This window comes from Castor canadensis, chromosome 5 (assembly GCF_047511655.1).
Source record: "Castor canadensis chromosome 5, mCasCan1.hap1v2, whole genome shotgun sequence".
Classification (NCBI taxonomy): domain Eukaryota; kingdom Metazoa; phylum Chordata; class Mammalia; order Rodentia; family Castoridae; genus Castor; species Castor canadensis.
The window spans coordinates 172,014,069-172,031,400 of NC_133390.1; the positions used below are offsets into that span (position 1 = coordinate 172,014,069).

Genomic DNA, 17,332 nt, shown 5'->3' on the forward strand with positions numbered 1-17,332 from the left:
TCCTCATGGCCATCTATGTCCTCAGCACAAATACAAAACAAACAGCCTCACAAGAACAAGGATCTCATCTAAGTTCAGGATCACTGCGGGCTTAGGAGACAGCTAGCAGATGCTTACGGGTGGAGAGGGGTAGGGTTGCAAGATCAGAGAGATCGAGGGCCAGGACAGAGAGGGAGAGGGGAGCAGAAAGGGCTAAGGACAGAGTGGGTTGGGGAGGAGGGAAGAGTCCAGTCACAGGACTGGCTACTGCCTGGAGCAGTTGTTGCTGCCCAGGTGTCTCCTGGGGCTTTAGCACAGGAGACCAATCAGAACGGGGAGGAGAGGAGGCAGAAGAGAGACCATAGTGTGCAGCTCATGCTGCAAGAAGGCCGCTGTGCTGGGGGTGGAAGGCTGCACAGTGCCCTGGAACCCACTCATTGTGCTGTTTTGCAAGAGTCTAAAGCACCTCTGGCTCTGGCAGTGGAGGTAGAAGCAGTGCTCTGGAGGTCCAGGAGCACACGGGGCCAAGACGGTGCCCTCTGTGCAGGAACAAGGCTGGAAAAACATGCAGGAGAGAACCCCACCAGGTGTGGGAAAAGATAGTCAAATACTGGGGGCTTCCTTGGCCCCCAGGGTATAGCGTGGTGAACTTCCAAGATCAAGACCAGAGTTTGCCCCTGTGCTGGAGACCAGACTTCTCCACTTGCAGCTGCAGAAGCTTCCTGGGTCCTGGACACATGGAGTTGAGCTCCTTCCTACCTGGCTTCCAAAGGAACACCAGCTCCAGCAAAGCATGGAGACAAAAAAGTGGCAGGTCAGAATTGCCACATGCCAGAAGCATGCTCGGGCGTGACCTGGGATTTGCACGGCAGACACTGCTTTGAATAATAAGTGAAAGATCCTGAAAGCCTAGAGGTCACCGAGCCAGATGGAGACATAACCCAGTCCACTTGTCAGAAATAAGCACAGAACAAGAGCAAGAAACCTGGATCCGTGCTCCCTGGGGGCAGAGCCAGGGGGCCTCAGAGAAGGACCTGAAGTCTCTGCAACTGAGAGGCAGAGCTCAGTTGTCACCTGTGGCAGCAGTGATGGTACAGCTGGGGCCCACCATAGGGCAGAGCCTTGGGGACAAGGCCAGCTGAGCACAAACACTAGCTGAGCAGCAGTGACCTGCTGCTTCAGGGACTATGTGGCAGAAACTACTCTATCTCTGTCACACTCAGGCCAGGAGGGCAAAGCTGGCGAATTGAGAAGCCCAAATATGGCAGGTAGGATGGGGTGGCTGGGGCGCTCTGTGTTATGTTACTTGTGCCCAGTGCTGGAGGGAAGGGCAGGTTCCAGGCCTGCCCGGCTGTGAAGTTCCATGTAGTAGCACAGGAGCAGATCCCCCAGAGTGTGTGTGAGCACTGTCAAGTTACTTTGGAAAGCACTACACCCTCTAGTTTTAATACAGTAAAGCCTCTGAGAAATCCTGCAACAAAACACATTTTTAATAAATCCTTGGTTAACCCTGGGTTTTGTTTTTTTTTTACTTTTTAAAGCCATGGAACCTTTCTGCCATGGATTCTTCCCCAAATCCTAGATGTGTGGGTTGTGCAGAGGGAACTTAAGGAAAGGACCCTTCGGTGGAAGCAGCCTCAGTCTGCCTAGTTCTTTCAACATCCTCAGTGGTGACTTGCACCTAGAGTGGACCCCCACACACCTGTGTCCAGAAAGATACCTCAGGAGGCCCTAGAAGGTCTCCACACTTGGTGGCTTCCTCTATAACATGAGCAAACCTGGCCTTGTGACCTCCCCAGGCCCATCCGTCAACAGTTCCTAACTGGTGCTCACCATTCATCTTTAATGTGAAATGAGGGACAGGGTGGGAGAAGATAGCACTTGTCTCATTCTGGGGACCAAACCAACACCATCCCAGAGGCCTCTGGGCAGCTCCTGCCTGCTTGGGCCCTCACTTATTCATAGCACCTCACCTCCAACAAGGCCCCAGTTCACTGGTCCCCAGTCACAACTCTAGCTCTGGGGTCCACTGCCCTGGGCAGCCTGCATTAATTGACTTCACTACACAGATAACCCCCTTTAAAAGAAGCACCAAGACTTCATCTTAGCCATTTTGGACACCAACCATCCAAGGATAGATCGCATACAGGGCTCCATCTCAAACAGAGCTGGACTTCAGCATTCAGGCTCTGACCTTCCATTGCTAACCAGGTGACACGATCAGGTCATCCTTGCCAGGCACAGAGGGCAGTGGGAGTCTATAGCAAGTGACCCCTAAAGTCCTTGCTTCAATTTTGATAGTTTTACTAGAGAGAGGATGTAGAAACTACCAGAAGTCTCAGGACCCCCAGAGAGCCTGTCTCATCAAGACTTTGCATGAAGCAAAAGTGCCCAGTCTCTGAGCAAGCACCAAAGGCTCTTCCTGTCACTGGTGTGTGTGACATTTAGTACCTGTCTTTGTGATAATCACCTACCTGTTCTGAGTCTCCTGCCTTACTTTCTGCTCCTTGGCTGGCTTCCTGAGAGTTCATTTTCCTAAATAATTGAGTCATCAAGGAGCAGGTTGAGAATCCCTAATCCAAAAATTCAAATGCCCCAAAATCCAAAACCTTTGGCACACCAACATGCTGCTCAAAAAGTTTCAGATTTGGGATTACTCCGAGTTCAGATTCTTGGACGAGGTTACGCTCCACCTGTGTATCACAGCTACTGCCAATGACACGTGAGCTAGAGTGGCAGCTGGCCTTTTAGGGCTTCCTTCTTCTTCTCGATTGCCACCCCCCACACCCACTCTTTTTTTTCTGGAGTCCCAGGGGAAGGCTGGCCTGCTGTCCCATCATGTCTGCCTTTCAGCTATACCTTTTTGAGCTCATTTGAGTCTGATCAACACAATTGGCTCCTCCCCAAGATCCAAACCAATGCCACATCACAGCTATTCTGACAAGCCAGGCCCTCTGCCAGCAAAGCCGGGTACCTTCAAACAGCACAAAGCCTTCTTCTCCTTGGCCCAGCTACCCCATCGGCTGGGCTCCCTGCAGCGGAAGCTCACGACCATCCCCATCAATGTGCTCTGTGTTCTGCCAGCACATAGCAGCCCTCTGCCCACGGCCAACCCTGGAACCCCCATTCATGTCCTTCTGATAGAGCCCCCTTTCAATGGCTGCCCTCCTTCTGCTTCCTCCCTGCTACACAGAAGAGGGCTGTAAAGTGGAACTTTCTCTAAAGGAATAACGGAGGTTAGCTTTCCTTCCTTTCTGTTTTCCTGTTCTTGATCTAAATTTGGCCATTGGAAAGAGAGTGGAAGCAGTTAAATGGACCCAGGTCATGACCTTACATGACACCCTGTGGCCAGAGTTACCTCGTGTACTTTTTCTACTGGAGTGGTGAGAGGGCACACCTAAAACTTATCACCCACCCCAAAAATTCCTGCCAGGAGATGAGTGCATAGCATTTCAGGTCATCCAATTCAAGCCTCTCAAATTAAAATGGGGACACTGAGGCCCAAAGAGATGAAGGGATAAACTTAGGCCATCCAGTGAACTTCCAGGGGGACATGAGGGTCACCTTCCTTAGGTGCAATGAGAAAAGAGAGCATCTTACCGTCATCCAAGTAGGTCTGGTCCAAGTTCTGCTCCTGTTTAATTGTTACTCCGGTGGGTAAGACTTCCTTTTGGTCACTGACTGGGGGTCCGTTTTTGGCAGCTCTTTGGCTTGTGGCACTCTGCTGCTGAATGACGGTGGGGTAGGAAGCTGGGCTTAGCCTCTGACCTTGACCGGTGGGAGGCGGGCCGGGCCTGGCGGAACCAGGCCCGAAGTTCTCGCAGTACATGATGTGCTGGAGCTCCTGCTGGCTCCCACAGCGCAGCTGCTGGTTAGTGGGTGAATAGTGGATCACCGGCGAGGCCTGCTGGTTGGCCGGGGTGGAGTGGGGCAGGGCTGAGCTCTGGCCCTGGGAGCCCGCATGCACCAGCACTGAACGGTGGGCATCGGCCAGGGCCAGGGGAGCCGCCATCAGGGCTGGCTGCTGGTAGCCCAGCAGGCTGGGGCTCAGGCTCTTGGTCCTCTGATAGAGGACAGCTGCGGGGTTCTGCTGCTGATAGCGGGCATCAGGAGATGACAGCCCTGAGCGGAACTGCTGGCAGGGAGCCATGGTGGCCACGAGGCAGGATGGGGACTCAGCCAGCATTGGGTGTTGTGGGTAATAAGGCTGGCTCCCCAGGCCTCCGTGGGTGGGGGTACAGATCAAAGAGGGGTCGTACTCGTCGGTGGGCTCCGTCTTGATGGCTGGGACTGTGAGGAGAGAAAGGCACACGCTACATCAATTGCAGAGAGCCGTGCATATGCAGAGGGGCCCAGAGGACATGTCTGAGAGCCCCCAGTGGGTGCCCCCAGTGGTTGGCCTTTGCCGCTCATTAGCAGTGGGCTTAAGGTTCCCTGTGCAATTGTGCTCAGTTGGAAACTTTACCCTGGCAGGCAGTGACCTGAAAGTACAGGTCTTTCCAATATTAGAAGGTGGCGGTAGGTCTGACTCAGCCCTGGAGCCTTGTCAGCGAATGTCCCCCAGGTGAGGACTCAGAGAAGAATATTTAGGATGATACCTTTTCCCAACCCCCATTCCCAGAGTTCCTGTCCTAGTCCCTGCACCCACTTGTCACCTTCTGAAACGCTGCCCAAAGCTGCCCAAACCTCGTGTGTCACCTGACACCTATCTCAGGATGTCAGCCCCTCCCAGGGATGACTTCTGTCTGCTCTGTTCAGTGCTGGGACTTCTGAGCCCCAAAGAGCAGTTGGGACTTACTGGGCACTTAGGTTTTCTCCAAACAACAGAATGGGCAGCCAGCAACCATGACCCACTTCTGGTCAGCAGTGCTTCAGGGTAGTGAGACCTGCTGGCTGGCTCAGGCTCAGTTTCCCCATCTGTTATCTGGCAGTGACAATCTAATGGGGTTGCAGGAGGATTAAATAAGACGATGTGCAGGGTGCAGAGCACAGTGACTGGCATGCAGTAAGTGCTCAATGCCTGCACTTACTACTGTACTGTTAACACCAACCACTTCTATGATTAGTGTTGGCTGCTGCTTCTTTCTCCCTGGCCCGCACCCATCACCAAAATGGTCCTCCAACATCACAATGGAGTCATCTCCAGGACAGGGGTGGGGGGACCTCCATCTTCACTGCAGTCAATGAGTCAGTAGTGGAACTGGAACCCTGGGTGGGGTGGGGTGGGGTGGGGTGGGGCGATCTCTCAACTGCTGAGGCTGGAGGAGGCACGCAGGGCTACAGGGCTGACTCCAGCCACCAATATCCTTTCTCAGGATGCCACTCCAAGGCCAGCTTGTCAGTCCCTGACCCTGCTCAGCCAGCCAAGAGCCGTGGCTGGGCCCAGGAGTTGTTACCACAAAGGAAAAGAGAGTGCCATAGAACAATTAACCGAAGAACTCCACGTGAAAAGGAGCTTTTCATCTGTCTCCCTCATTGCTGGCCTGTAAGCTAAGAGCGGGTGTCTGATACTCAAACAGGTCCTGGATAAAGCCGTCATCGCCATTCTTAGGTCTGCCAGAACCCGTGGGAACAAGACCTCTTGCCTGGCTGTCCATCCTGTAACTCCACCCACGGCAAGTTCAAGGGCACGTCCACCTTTGACCCTGAGTACAATCAAATCTAGGACGGGGCAGAAGCCATCTGCTTCAACCTTCAATTCACCTGTCCTTCTTCTCCCGCTCCGCCCCCCCCCCCGCCCCCCCCAAGAAAACATTAATGGCAAGGAAAGCCAGCATCTGCCATCAGCTGGCCATGCTCTGTCCCGAGTGTTTATATGCATTTGATTTCCATGACTCTTACAAGGAAGGGACCAGCTGACATATGAGAAAATGGAGGCTCAGAGAGGTTGGGTCACCTGGCCCAGACAGAAGCGGACCTGAGGAGTCCTGAGTCCCACACCTCTGCCGCCTCTCAACACGGAAGGGGAAGGGGCATCAGAGAGAACTCCTCACCTGGGTGGTAGGTAAAGTGCTGGGGCTGACTTCGTTTTCTTTTCCCATTGATGACATAGAAGTTGACCTTCACAGGTATGCGGGTGTGCTTGTTCCGATACTCAGGGATCTCCACAAAAAGCATGTTCTACAAAGAAGCAGCAGTCATGAACCTAACTGCAGCAATGTCTCAACTCCCACCCAGGCCCTGAGCACACCCAGCCAGCTCGGTAACAGCAGAGAGTCTTGACACGGTCCCTGTGTTTACAAGCAAAGTTAGATTTAGAGGGAATTTAACTTTCCAGCTGGGCAAGGAAAGATGCTCTATCAGAGGACATTAAAATGTCACCACTGCAAATCAGCCGGTTGTGCATCAGCTCCATATGTGCTGAGTATGGGTGAGGACCCGCCAAGCAGGGGGGAGGCTCTGAGGAAGAAAGGAGGGCAAGAGGGAGAGAGGGAAAGAGGGAGGAAGGGAGGAGAGCACAGGACAGAAAATTCAGCAGGGGCTCAGGAATGCTCAGCTGTCTGAGGCAGGTGTCCTGGAGCTTACGGGCTGGCTCTTGTCTTTATCCACCGTGGCTTCCATCTCCCAAATTTGCTGCCCATCTGCAAAACAAAAATGCCAGCATCTGAAGGAACTATTACAGACCAAAGATTAAAGATAAAAACCTACCAGCTCGTGTTTACCTGACCTTATTTATCTATCACCTCATTTCAGTAAGGTGTCTATGTGTGTGTATATGTTTATGTTTACATATTTGAATATTTCCTTTTCCAAAAGGGAGATATGTTGGCAATAGAAAACTGAGCAACAAACTTGGGAGATGGCCATTGAGGCCAGACCAGGCAAAAATTAGTGAGACGTTATCTCAGAAACAAGCCACGCAAGGTGATGCACACTTGTAATCTCAGCTACTCAGGAAGTGGAGGTAGGAGGATCAAAGTCCAAGCCTGGCCCAAGTGAAAGTTTGAGACCCTATTTGAAAAATAAACTAAAAAGCAAAAGAGCTGGAGGTGTGGCTCAAGTGGTAGAGTGCCTGCCTAGTAAGCATGAGGCCCTGAGTTCAATCCCTATTACCACCAAAATTAATTAATGAAATAAAGAAAACGGGGCAACAATAGAAAAGTAAGAAAAATGAGTAGAACTTGCTCAGAGTCCTACCATCATTATCTTTTTCTATCTTTTTTCTCTTTCTTAAAAAAAAAAGGTATTGTTATACATTACACTTGATTATATGCTTTGTTCAACCAAAGGCTATTTCCAAAAGCTTCTTCGTATGCCAAGACTGTCACAGGGGCCTCGGTACAGGCCTCTGACTATCCCAGACATGCTGTCCCTATTGTCTGAGAACACAGGTGGTTTAGATATTTTGTCCTAAGTCAAGAGGGAACCCGGTGACCTGAACCATGTCCTGTCTCATGAGTCACCAGAGAGCGTGGAAACACAGGAGCCCACCCTCCACCTTTCCGGTCCCAGACAGCCTGGATGTCATGTGAGTCACAAGAACAATTGAGAAGGCTTTGCTCCACAGTCAACTCCCCTTCCCGAGAGCACAGCACTAGTTCCCAGGCTAAGGCCAAAAAGTTGAGCCAAGCAAAACTCTGTGCTTGAAAATTACAGATTTCTCTTGCTGACCACCTACATTGGTCACTGAGCAACTTTCAGCTGAGACAAATCATTTCCACAAGTGTTTCCAGGGGGTTTTGTGGAAGACCAATTCTTCAGGGTATTAAATGGTTTTTAAGAAAAGAAAAAATTCTACATGCTAATAAGTGTTTGGAAAATGCTGAGTCAAAGTCAGAAGAGTTTCTTGACTGCAGGAATCACCTACAGAGGCTCTCCAAGGTGGGCTTCAGGATAAAGGGCACTCCAACATTCAACTTCAGAACCCCTAATCCCTTCCTGGATTGCAGCTGGGAGCATCTTCTGTGATAGCTCCAATTTGTCCCCACTGGCCTCAGCTCCAGAGTCTCAGAGACCCCCTTCATCTCAAATTAACACAAAGTCTGAAGATTGCTACTGAAGCCCTGCAAACCTGGTGGTCTTGCAAGGACAAGTTGGACACTGGTGGCTCACGTCTGTAATCCTAGCTACTCAAGGTAGAGATCAGGAGGATCATGGTTCGAAGTCAGCCCGGGCAAAAAGTTTGCGAGCCCCTATCTTGAAAAAAAAATCCCAAAAAAAGGGCTGGTAGAGTGGCTCGAGGTCTAGGCCCACAGTACTGCAAAAAAACAAAACAAAACAACAATAACAAAAAACCAGAAAACAAGCTGGAGCCCTTTGTAACAACAAGTCTGAAGCTTGGTCTCACAGTTCTACTAGGTGCAATTGCTGAAGTGACTAAGGAAGATGGGAGCTATGGCAAAAGGGGCTGGGTGGCTCAGTGCCTGCCTAGCATTCTCCAGGCCCTGAGTTTGAGTCCCAGTACTGCAAAATAAACAAAAAAGAAGGAAGAGGAAAGAATGCACCAATCCTTACTAGCATGAGATCCAGGTGGGAGGGACCTAGTGACAGTCATTGCTGCCTCCCCGCTGTACTGGAGGTAAATATCTCATGACAGAATAGACAAGAGTGTCAGTGGCTCCAATGGCTATTTAGGGGACCAAGGAGAGCCAGCAGCTAACGTCAGATGCTGCTCAGAGGAAGCAAGAGAGGATGGTCAGATGGACGGATGGACATTAGGCACCTGGACTTAGTCATGGAGACCTGTGTGCATACAGAGCTCTGTGAAGAGCTAGTCAGGGACAGTCCTCACTTCTATGTCAGAGACAGGTCCAAGGCCACCCAACAGAAACACATGTCCCCTCTCAGGTCCCTCTGAGGTGCAATGACCCCCAGGAATGTAGCTTCACGAGCCTGGCTCAGTTGGGTCCCGTGGCAAGTGTCACCTCTTCACTGGCTGCAGAGTGAGCTCTGAGCTGGACACCGAATCAGAAACCAAGTGAGCCACTTCACCAGAGCCTGGACACCCAGTCAGAAACCCCAGAGGAAACAGTAGTGTGTCCATGTTTGGCTTGTCACCTTCTTGCCAGCCTCTTATTGGCTGAACCTGCTCTGCCTAACAACATCTTGGCTGTCACCGTGCCTGAGTGCCGCTGCTCTGAAAGTAAGGGAGTATTTTCAGATGCTCTTTTGCACTGGGAGGAGACGGTGGAGTTCCTAGAAAAGCCATCGTGAGGTCACACTGGCCCCACAAAGCTTCATGCCCTGCTCTCCTCCTTGACCCGGGCATTGGCAGTAAGGCACAGAGAATACAGAATGGTTGTGCCCAGGAAAAGATGTCACCAGAGGACAGTTGTCACGGCTCTGCTCCTCAGGTCTAGGGACCAGTAGAGGTGAGAAGGAAACCTGGTCCTCATTCCTGGTAGGCATGCATGGCAAACCAGGCTCCGTCCACCCCCAGCCTGAGTGTTCTAGGGTAGTGGAGAGTAGATGAGCCAGCCCAACAAGTCAGAGGGGAAACTGAGGCCCAGAGGAGAAGAGTGGTGCAAAGACACATGGTTATTAAATCACAGCCTTTCAGCAACAATTGGTATCATCCAGTACCCAGGGAGAAGTTTCAAGGTTTGTGAGCAGAAGAGGACTGCAATGAGGTCCTACATGGGCGGAAGCCTGACGGGTCACTCTCACTCATCACCATGACCCATTCAGATCTTCTGGAACCTTCCCTACTTTCCTGTGCCCCTAGGACACCGTCCAAGCTCCGCTGTGGCCTTCAAGGCCCTGAGCCTTGCTCCCACTCCTTTTCTGCCACTCCAGGCACCACTGATATTCAGCTCCTCTGGACACTGATGCACACGGAGCACCCTCTGCACCCCATAGATCCTGATCTGCTCCTCCTACACCACCTGGGAGGCAGGTCTGGCCCTTGCGCCATGTTACAGGTGAGGACACCTGGGCACAGAGAGGCAAGAGGCCTGGAGAGGTCACATGGCTCAAGGGCAGGGAAGCCAGATCTGAGCAGGCAGCCTGGCTTCAGAGGCTGGGCTCTTTATCAACCCCCGACCACCACCACCACCAGTACTGCCCATATGGCTCCCTCAGGTTCCTCTCTTCAGGGCTGCAGCCCAAGCAGAGATCCTGGGGCAGTGCAGCCTGACACCCTTACAGAAGGCGAGGCTGGCACACCCTGAGGCCTCCAGAGGTGGGTTGGGGTAAGAAGGCCATCAGTGTAGGAAGAAATGTCTGCCCACTGCAGCCTGCTCTGTCAGGATACACATTGACTGCAACCTGAACCTTCTCAGAAATGGCCTATCACTGGCACTGACTTCCTCTCTGTCCTCATAGCACCCTGTCATTTCATTTCTGCGTACCTAGAACAGGCAGACCCAACTTCGAATCCCTGGTTGCCTCCAACTAGCTGTGTGACCTTGGAGAAGATGCAATACTTTCTGCTTTTTATCCAAAACAGGAAAGGGTCACAGTGCCTACACCCCAGAGGTTTAAATAAGGATTAAGTGAGATAATGGGTGCCGTGCTGTATAGATGCTCGAGAGGCACTGCTCCAAGGGAAGCAAGAAAGGATGGACTGACGGACATTAAGACATTTGGACTGAAGTGTTGAGACCTGGTCCTTCAGTGTACAAAGCTCAGGAACAATCCTCACTCCTGAGTCAAAGGTCCAAGGTCATCCAACAGAGACGCATCTCCTACCTTGATAAGTGAGGATTATTATTACACCTAGTGGCAACGAGTTATTTAACCCTGTTTTCATTAGCCTTTTTATGTCTATTTCAGCATGCATTAATATTGAAAAGAGCCGGCTGGAGGTGTGGCTCAAGCAGTAGAGTGCCTGCCTAGCAAAGTGTGAGGCTCTGAGTTCAAAACCCAGCACTGCCAAAAAAAATAAACACCACAAACATTTTAACTAAGAAATAACATTGTCTGGTTGTAATTATTAATGTCTCTACCTGCAGGACTGGGCTGGAGGGAACTTCAAAAGGGCAGTATCCGGCATGGTGCTAGATTTTTTTTTTTGCTTTCAAAAAGCAGTTTTCAAGCCAGGCATGGTGGTATACACCTGTAATCCAGGTACTCAGGAAGTTGAGAGTCTATTATTTTAACTTTTAAATGTGAGAGAGAGAGAGAGGGGTCAGTAATATTCATAGAAGCAAAGTGGAAGATCACAGCAAAGCCAGGCGTCTACCTTATGTGTTTTGACCTTTTAGGACAGGGGCTTAAAGCACAGCTCAGGCCTGTGTACTCACGCAGGACCTAAACTCATCTCTGAGCAAGTGAGTCCCCTGAGGGAAGTGAAAGCTGACAGCAGCGACATCTCAAATAAGATTTACGCACCACCACGTGGAAGAAATGCTTAAGGGGCCAGTCCCAGGAAGCGTGAGGTTTGCAAAGTGCCTTGCTGGAGGCCATTGTCCTGGGTCCCTCTTCCCTTCCTGCATCCATTCTCACTGCTGGGCCAATACTGGGTGGGGGGATTGGTCACTGGGAGGACATGATGCGCACTGGGTCACACTCCCTCAAGGCAGTGAGCTTCAAAATAAAAACTGACAGTTCTCTTCAACTGACATTACTCTAACCAGGTTCAAGTCCTGTTCTCACCATTTACTGCCTGCGTAACCTGGCGTGGTAGGTAAACCACTCTGTGCCTTGGTTTCCTCACAGACAAAATGGCAAAGTCAATATTACTGACTGACCATTAAAATAGGTAAAATGTGCAGCCAGATGCCCAGATTATCCTTAAGGTTGCCATCATTGTATTTTAGATTTGGAGTCTCACATCGGTCAGCCTCTAGGGAAAGAAAACTGACCCGAGTGCTCTGCTGGGTACCAAAGATTTTCTTTCATCACACTGCATTCCTTACTACAAATAAAGTGGCCACTGAAGACTGGCTGAGCTAATCACAGTACCTGTGATCAGTACTGAATATCACATGTATTGGATCTGAGAATACCATACAGTCTCTACAATCAGGTAGACCTATATTTTTGACCTTGCTATATTAAAAAGCAGGACTGGTTTACACCCTCAGACCAGTGTGCACTGTGTGGCACCACTGTGTGACCTGCTTAGACATAGGGAGTGCTGGGCATGGTGACATAGCTTGTAATCCCAGCAGAGATTACACCAGGAGGATTTGGAGTGTGAGGCCAGCCTGAGCTACACAGCAAGATCCTGCCGCAGGACTGAAGAAACAAAAACTAAAACAAATGTAGGGAGCCAGTGTCCAAGCCACTCATGGGTCACAGCTCTGGGCGGGGTTGGCTGGGTGGGGGTACACCTTTATGTCTCCTTCACTGATTTAAGACACATGGAGAATTACAGGTGACTAACTGGCTTGTATTTTTAAAAGTGTATTGCTACTACCCACTTGCCTGTCTCCTTGGAGCCTTGGGGACCACAATCATGACACAGGCCAGGCAGGCACTGCCAGCTCAGTAGCTCCTACGGTCCCTGTGTAGGATGTGGGACAAGGATGAACCACAACTCTTTCCTGCCCTCAAGTGTTCCCCAGACTGGAAGGCAGAGCTTGACCTCCCATGGGGACTCAAGAGACAGAGACTCAAGGTTCTCAGCTCTAGTGGGATAGCGACCTGGCTTTCCTGTCCTGCCTTCCTTCCCAACTCCACCTCCACACCTCAGAACTTGCTGCATCCACCTCCCAAGACCCTCATCCCCAGAACCCTCATGGCCAGTCCCTCCCCCCCTGCAGGCTTGCTCAGGGGCTCCAGAATGAAGCCCTCTCATTTTCTACCTAAGCTGGGAGCTCCCAAGAGCAGGGCCACACCCACCCTATTCTCTGTCTGCCCAATAGATCCTGGCCTGCTAAACACACACGCAGCCTCAGGATTCCTCACCATGAGCCTCATCGTCAGAGTTCAGGACATGTCTGACTGGCCTCTCCAGCTACAGGTGCCATGATGAGGACCTCAGCCTTTACTGCAGAGTCCTTTTGGGGACCAGAGAAGGAAGGGGCTGGAAACACAGGTGCAGATGATGCAGCATGCTCACTCAACGCAATTCAGTACTGAGGGTTCACTCTGCCGTGGACCAGCCTCCAACCCTTCCCGGGGCTTGGGGCTTGGGGCTTGGCCCCACACAAAAGTGCTGAGAGGACCACGTGAGTGTCTAATGCACCTGGCTGAGAGGAAATAGAGGACGTGGGTCTCTCAAGCAGATGTTCAGGCAAACTTCCCTGAACGGCATTAGAAGGGACTGGCAGCCAGCATGAAAAAGGCTCTTCCAAGGCTTAGTCAGAAAGAACGGAAGGGAGCCAACAGCCTGGGTGGAGAGGCAGGGGCTAGAGGAGGCACAGAAAGACTCTGCAAGGAAAAAATGGGGTGGGAGCACAGCTTTACAAACATCACAGGCCTTGTGCTGCAGCGCCATCTCAGTGGGATGCCAAGAGCACAGGTTTTGAGGGTGGATGGATGGGGTATGTGTGTGGGTGGGCAGGTGAGTGGATAGTGGATGAATGGTGGGTAGATGGACGGGTGGGTGGGTGGATGGGCAGGGTGGATGGATGGATGAGTGGGTGGATGGATGGATGGTGGGTGCATGGTGGGTGGATGGATGGGTAGGTGGGTGGATGAGTACATGGGTGGGTGGATGGATGGATGGGTGGATGGGTGGATGGATGAGTGGATGGATGGATGGTGGGTGGGTGGGTGGATGGATGGTGGGTGGATGGATGGGTGGATGGATGAGTGGATAGATGGTGGGTGGATGGATGGTGGGTGGATGGATGGGTGGGTTGGTGGGGTGGGTGGATGAGTGAGTAGATGGGTAGGTGGACAGATGGGGGGATGGATGGATGGGTAGATGGGTGGCTGGATGGGAGGATTGGTGACTAGATGGATGGGTGGATGGGTGGGTGGGTGGGTGGGAAGGAGGATGAAGGGGTGGGTGGATGGGTATATGAGTGGGTGGGTAGGTGGATGAATGAGTAGAGTGTGGGTAGATGGATGGATGGGTGGGTGGATGGGTAGGTGGATAGATGGGTGGGTGGATGGATGGGAGGATTGGTGACTAGATGGATGGGTGGGTGGGTGGATGAATGAATAGAGTGTGGGTAGATGGATAGATGGGTGGATGGATGGATGGGTAGATGGGTGGCTGGATGGGAGGATTGGTGACTAGATGGATGGGTGGATGGGTGGGTGGGTGGGTAGGAAGGAGGATGAAGGGGTGGGTGGATGGGTATATGAGTGGGTGGGTGGGTGGATGAATGAGTAGAGTGTGGGTAGATGGATGGATGGGTGGGTGGATGGGTAGGTGGATAGATGGGTGGGTGGATGGATGGGAGGATTGGTGACTAGATGGATGGATGGGTGGGTGGATGAATGAATAAAGTGTGGGTAGATGGATAGATGGGTGGATGGATGGATGGGTAGATGGGTGGCTGGATGGGAGGATTGGTGACTAGATGGATGGATGGGTGGGTGGATGGTAGGTGGATGGTGGGTGGGTGGATGGGTGGGTGGGTGGGTGGGTGGATGAATGAGTACAGTGTGGGTGGATGGATGGATGGTGGATGGGTGGGTGGATGAGTGAGTAGATGGGTAGGTGGACAGATGGGTGGGTGGATAGATGGATGGGCGGGTGGGTGGGTGGGAAGGAGGATGAAGGGGCGGGTGGATGGGTAGGTAGATAGATGGGTGGGTGGATGGATGGGTAGGTGGGTGGCTGGATGGGAGGATTGGTGACTAGATGGGTGGGCGGGTGGGTGGGAAGGAGGAGGAAGGGGTAGGTGGATGGGTATATGAGTGGGTGGGTGGATGGGTATATGAGTGGGTGGGTGGATGGGTATGTGAGTGGGTGGGTGGCCCTGTAACTCAGTTGATGCCTCTGCAAGCCACCCGTCCCCATTAGGCTGGGACCAAGCACATAAGAGAGAGCAGGGCTGGCCAGGCAGGCTGAGACTCTGCAGTCTGCAGAGGGCTCCTGGAGGAGCCCCTGATGGTGTCAGCATGGCTGGTGTCACACTAGTGGGAGGAGTAAGCAAGCTTTCAGGAGGAGGAAGGAGATGCATCTACACTCGGTCTGCAGGCTGCCACTGAGCTGGAGTACATGGCAAGGAAATCAAAGTGTCAGCTCGTGTTAGGAAACCGTGCCTGACGCTTCCCAGTCCTGGCTCTGCTTTCAAAAATTAGCTAAATAAAGACAGTTGAAGTCATTTGGGTTTGCTTTTTATGACTGCTAGCTAGCAAGAAAATGTGGCCTCCCTGTGCTGAATAAGCCAGGCGGACGTGGGTAGGGGAGTCAAGGATACGCCTGATCCCCTCAGCTTAGCAGCTCAGCCTTCCGAATGGGTAACAATGTCCACGTGGACTTCTGAGATCGGAAGAGAAAGCAGCTTGGGTCCCAGTGTGTCTCTCTCCTGCCCCGCACTGCCTTGGTGGGCTGATCCCCACCATCCCTGTCTCCTCAGAGAGGCTCACTTGCCTCTCTGTGCCCACTTGCCCCCCGCCCCACCAGGCCACTCTTCTTCTTGTCACCAGAGTAAGCTCACAAATATGGACCAGACCTGGCCACGCCTTGCTGAGGTTTCCAGCAACCACCCGCTGCTTCAAGGATAAAATGGAAACTCCAGGACCCAGCAGGGCAGCCCCACCCCAGCAACTCCCAGACTCAAGTGGTACCTCCCCCCACCATGCACCAGGTGCCCAGCGGCATCCCTGCTGGGCCCTCAGTCCTGGGAGAACCTGGAACATGTCCCTTCCTGGTCTACACAGTCTTCTTTCTCACCTTCATGGCTCTGCACAAAGCCATCCCTTTGGGAAAATTCCTCCCTGACCTCTCTACCCAAGGACTGCCAGATTTCACCAATAAAAGTACAGGACGTCCAGTTAAACTTACATCTCACAAAACAGTCAGTACTGGCTTGCAGCAAGTATGCCACCGCCTGGCACACAGGACTCTGAGTTAGCTCAATGTTCGTCTGAGGTTCAGATTGAACAGGACATCCTGCCCCCTGCTCCAGACCCTGGGTGCTCCCTCCCTGGCTCTGCCTTCTCTGTCTTCATATCATTTGCCTTGTTTGAAAGTGCCATCCTTATAAAGAAGCTTGAGACTCCACCCTCGAGAGCAGAGACTCTTGCACATAACTGTCTGTTACGTGCAAGGCACGGTGCCGTACATTGGAGGAGCTCAATAAATTCCAGGGGCAACGGTGGAAGCCCTGGGTGCTAAGTGAGTGGAGCGAGAGTGCATGTGGTCAAATCTACTTTACACAGACGCCCACTTCAGATCCTGGCTCATCTCTCCCCCTCACCCTCCACCAAGTACAGATGACCCCCACACTGCTCTGGGAACCAGGAAACTGGGGTTTGGTGCCCCGCCTTCTACTGATGAGCTCTGTCACCTCAAGGAAGTCTGTCAACCACAGGTGTGACTAAGCTTCCCCAGCTGTAGATGAGGGAGGGGATGGAGACAGCCATCAATCTAGTCCCTCCAGCTCTGCTGGGCCAGGATGCTAGAAGTCTGTCAGGTCTGGGGCACAAAAGGAGAGAACTCCCCTATACCATGAGGGACTCTTCAGCCAGACAAGAAACCAACTTGGGCCTGCTCTGGACCCCGTGTGAAGCAAAGGCTTTTGGACGGCACACAGGAGGGCAGCTGTCATTTTTTGAGTACTTACTATGCTCCTGACATTCTCAGTTCCTTGATCTCCTTTTACTGCTAAAACACCACTGACCCCACTTTAAAGTTGGGGAAACTGAGTCCCAAGGTGACATCCCCCGGTGCAGCCAAGAGGCCGATCCAGTCTGCTGGATATTCCAAAATCCAGCATGCTACCTAATGAACCCCCAAGCACACTAAGAACAATGTCTGCTGGCAGACACTCAGACTCAGGTCACCTGGAAAACTGATTTCTCTGTGGCCTCATTCCATGGTATCCAAATAGAATGGATTACAAGCTTCCCCTCAGAAGTCTGATCTCACGTATAAGACAGCAGATATCAGGGCAAATATTTGGCTCTCTAAAAGCAAGACCATTTTCTCAGTCTCGAATGGGGCTTCAGAGTTGCAGTTTGGCCTTGGTCTTTGGAGGCCAGGGGGCCAATGACACAGGAGCCATGAGTCACAGAGGACAAAGGTCTGCAGCGGCTTAGTCACGCCCCTGCCCAGCCTGGGTCTGATGTTCCCAGAGGGACCCTGTCGGAAAGCCTCCACCCCAGATCTGCTGCTCGGAGAAGCAGAAACAGGCAGGGGATGAGGGGGTCTTCTTCTCTAAGGCGTTTCACTCTTCCCAGACACCAACTCGTGGAAAGATACTTACTTAGCAAAAAAAAAAAAAAATTAATATTTTAAGCACATGCAGTTCTATTTATTAAACAGAGCTCAAAATACAACCTTTGGGAACCTCCAAGTAATAAAGTGACTCATGTCAGCACATGGTGACTCAGGGGAAAGAGG

General features: G+C 51.9%; 1 protein-coding gene across 2 annotated transcripts in view; it reads right to left on the minus strand.

Annotated features, from left to right (window-relative positions):
- The window catches only part of Nfatc2 (nuclear factor of activated T cells 2), a 115,726-nt gene that overhangs the window by 28,917 nt on the left and 69,477 nt on the right, over nucleotides 1–17,332 (minus strand). For both annotated transcript variants that reach the window (XM_020175153.2, XM_074074983.1), the window contains 3 exons: nucleotides 6,505–6,560; nucleotides 5,973–6,099; nucleotides 3,580–4,269 (listed from right to left, as the gene is read on the minus strand). In XM_020175153.2, coding sequence (XP_020030742.1) covers nucleotides 3,580–4,269; nucleotides 5,973–6,099; nucleotides 6,505–6,560 — 873 coding nt within the window. The remainder of the gene's footprint in view (nucleotides 1–3,579; nucleotides 4,270–5,972; nucleotides 6,100–6,504; nucleotides 6,561–17,332) is intronic.